The sequence below is a fragment of the Propithecus coquereli genome, unplaced genomic scaffold (genome assembly GCF_000956105.1).
Source record: "Propithecus coquereli isolate 6110/MARCELLA unplaced genomic scaffold, Pcoq_1.0 Scaffold313, whole genome shotgun sequence".
In the NCBI taxonomy this organism is placed as follows: domain Eukaryota; kingdom Metazoa; phylum Chordata; class Mammalia; order Primates; family Indriidae; genus Propithecus; species Propithecus coquereli.
The window spans coordinates 982,488-985,912 of NW_012148764.1; the positions used below are offsets into that span (position 1 = coordinate 982,488).

The 3,425-nt window shown below is 34.5% G+C and overlaps 1 protein-coding gene across 1 annotated transcript in view; it reads right to left on the reverse strand.

The window, feature by feature from the left end:
• KPNA5 (karyopherin alpha 5 (importin alpha 6)) overlaps positions 1 to 3,425 on the reverse strand; it is a 42,708-nt gene that overhangs the window by 12,754 nt on the left and 26,529 nt on the right. The window contains exons 7-8 of the mRNA XM_012650128.1: positions 1,498 to 1,661; positions 500 to 575 (exon numbers count right to left, since the gene is read on the reverse strand). Of these exons, the coding sequence (XP_012505582.1) occupies positions 500 to 575; positions 1,498 to 1,661 (240 nt within the window). The remainder of the gene's footprint in view (positions 1 to 499; positions 576 to 1,497; positions 1,662 to 3,425) is intronic.

Sequence of the window (3,425 nt, forward strand, 5' to 3'; positions counted from 1 at the left end):
TTGAGCACTCATTACTTTCCATAGTCATGTTTCTCATTTCCAGCCCTGGAATCAGTCATTTCTCTAAGAACCTGATTCCTTTAAATGAAGAGTGGTATTTAGAAGCCTAGATTTGGGCAGTGTGTTCAGCTAATTACTATATGAGTGTTATTGTTCCCAGGCCCTTTATGAGGACACACGCATGCTTGCATAATATATATATATATTTCTATACCTATCTTTGTTAAGAGCCATGAGTTCATATTGATATTTCTACTTCTAATCTAAAAATCACAGGATTATTCAGGCTTTCTCTTCTTCCATATTTATTATTTCCATTCTCTGATAATAAGACATAGCTTTATCTTCCTAATCTCCCTATATATGGCCAATCTTCTAACCTAGCTAAGCTGCTATATCTCATGATGTGTGAGCTCCAAGCCTCACTCTGGCCTGCTGTGTGCTCACTCTGGTAGGTGCCATTCTCAAGTGTGGGCCCTGGTCTCATCACTGGACCTGCCTGCCCACCCTCCTCTGATGCTGTCACATCTCTCTTCTTTGTGCCACCTATCTTGTTTGGCCTATCTAATGGCTTTCTGACAGAAGAAGAAAGGGAAGAAGATAACACATTTTTTAAAAGAAGGTAAGAGGATGAAGCAGCCATAACATCTTCTTGTTTTTTCAAATCAAATCTCATTCTGTTGCCCTGAGTAGAGTGCAGTGGTGTCATCGTAGCTCACTGCAACCTCAAATTCCTGGGCTCAAATGTTCCTCCTGCTTCAGCCTCCAGAGTAGCTGGGACTACATACAGGTGCATGCCACCATGTTTGGCTAATTTTTTCTATTTTTTGTAGAGATGAGGTCTCACTCTTGCTCAGGCTGATCTCCAACTCCTGAGCTCAAGCAATCCTCCCACCTTAGCCTCCCAGAGTGCTAGGATTACAGGCATGAGCCACAGTGCCTGGCCAGCCATAACATCTTTTTAAAAGAAGTTTTCTTGAAAGTTTTTAAATTCTTTATATAGAAAAGCTGTTCTTTTTAAAGAAAATAGCTATAACAGCTCAGCAAAGAGAAACATATTATCTTTAAAACAATCGAAATACTAAATGATTTTCACTACATGGACTTTTACTCAAATTAATTATTATAAGTCATAATAAACTAAATCATTGGTTCTGTGAGAGCAAGAACTTTGTTCTATACTTCATTAACAATGTCTTGCACAATACCTTAGCAGATAAAAGGCATTCCATAAATACTTGTTGAATTCAGTCTCTCTCATTCATAAAAAGATCACACTAAACTAAGGAAATTCATTCACAAAATAATTAATCCCAACTACAAGATATAATTTTAAAGCTCAACATTTTAGGAGTATAGCTATTCTCCTAAGTGTGGGGTTGGTAACTTTTTAATTCTTCCTGAAGATAGGGACTCTTGAGATATTTATAAGGTCATTACTTTAATTGCTAAACTTAATACACAATCATACAATTATTAAACATAAATTATAATTACATCAAAAGTTCCACCAATCTTCGACACACTCCAGAATCAATGACTGCTTGAATTTTATCATTGGGTCCATCGGAGAGATAAGAAAGGGCCCAACACACATCTGCTAATACATCTGGGTCACTGCTAAACAATAATCGTGATAGGACATTTAAGCAAGGTGAAACCTGGAAGGGAAGAAAAGGCCAATATTTAAATTTTTTCTCCATCTATAGCCAAATTTCCTTAGGAAAATATAAAATTCATTTTAAAATAAAAATTTAATGCTATGAAAAATTAAAATATTCTATTGTTTTAAAATTATGATCAGATATATGAACATGAAATTGATTAGGATTCTTGTTAATTTTATATTGAGTAAGATAAGTGGTAAAGTTTTTTTTTAACTAATGAAATATATATTTGGGACCTCCTCTCTGTCTAAATCACACACATCCCCACAAAAAAAGACATACCAAAACTGAGGTAAGTCCAAATGCTTCAGTTAAATGTTTAACATAATGATCACAGAATATGAGCTAACTTAAATGAGTCTCACTTTACTCATTACATGTACTTTACTGGAAATAAATCTACTTTGAGGAGCAAAAAAGTATAGAAAATATAAAAATAAATATGTTTGTGAAGGATCTTTGAATAGAAGTCACTAATAACTGCATTTCTTCCTAACGTAATAAAAAGCCTAAATCTTCAACTAAGAAACAACACATTACACCAGAGATTTTTAATCCCTCTAGGATTAACAACATAATTAATTAGCTGTGGAGGTGAACAAGCCAATTCACTTTTCTGAGATTTGGTTTCCCAGTCTGTGAAACAAAGGGGCTGAATTATTAATAGATAAATGCTATGATTCTTCTTGTCTTCCTTTCAGACAGACTTAGTTTCAAACACTGTTTACTAGGTGTGTGACCATGGGAAAATTACCTAATATCTCTAAACCGCAATTTCTTCATTTGTGAAACAGGGATGATAAGGTACTATTAAACTGGTAAGAATGCATGTAGCATCTATGAACAGTACCTGATACATAGTAAGTACTTAAATATTGGCCCTCTTTATCTGTGATCAGTATCGATTCTATATTCCTTACAGGTGCTTTTTTAAATCAGCAAACCTATTGAAAGGACTAAGATATCCCTTAGTCTTTCTCATCAGGTAAGAGCTATATGTTAAATGTTAGATATGTCACAAATAAAAAGTGACAAAATGTTCTTTATGTCCTAATATTTTAGATGAGTTTTCCCTTTATCTCTATTTTAAAGACTACCAGTATATAAACTATAACCTTCTGAAAGTAGTTATCTTTTCTGCTGGGCCCTACCTTTAAGGATGATCCTAGGATCCAGGTACACAAATCAGTTACTTTACAAAATAGACATGTCCACCTGTAAGTTAGTAAATAAAACTGGCACAGCTGGATCCTTACCCAACAATCATGATTCCACCCTTGCCAACCACCTCTTCCTTGAATAGTGAAATTAGTTTTTTAAAGAAAATACAAAGTTCTGAGTTAAAAAAAAAAATCAGTGTAGCTGATATATACCTTTTTACTGAGTTAAAAAATAATGAAGTACTACATATTTCTAGTTTTAAGAGCGCAAAATATAAAAAAAAACATTTCTGCCCCACTGTCTCTTCGGAAATAAGGAAAAGAAACAGAAATACAAATTCTGTCTTTGAGGAGACTAATTGACATTTATAATCCCGCCCACAATACATAAAGATGAAAGTGAAAAAAGGAATGGTAATTGACTTAGATAAGGAGGGAAAAGTGGAATCTTAGTGCCAGGAGAGGAAGCTACCAATAAGAAGGAAGTTATTTAGCCCCCTGCAACTGCCCCCAAGTATCTTAGAAATCAGAGGCACCAGGTATCACAGAAGGCAGGGGAGATGGTGCTAAAATAGAGGGAAAAATTAAAAATCTGAAT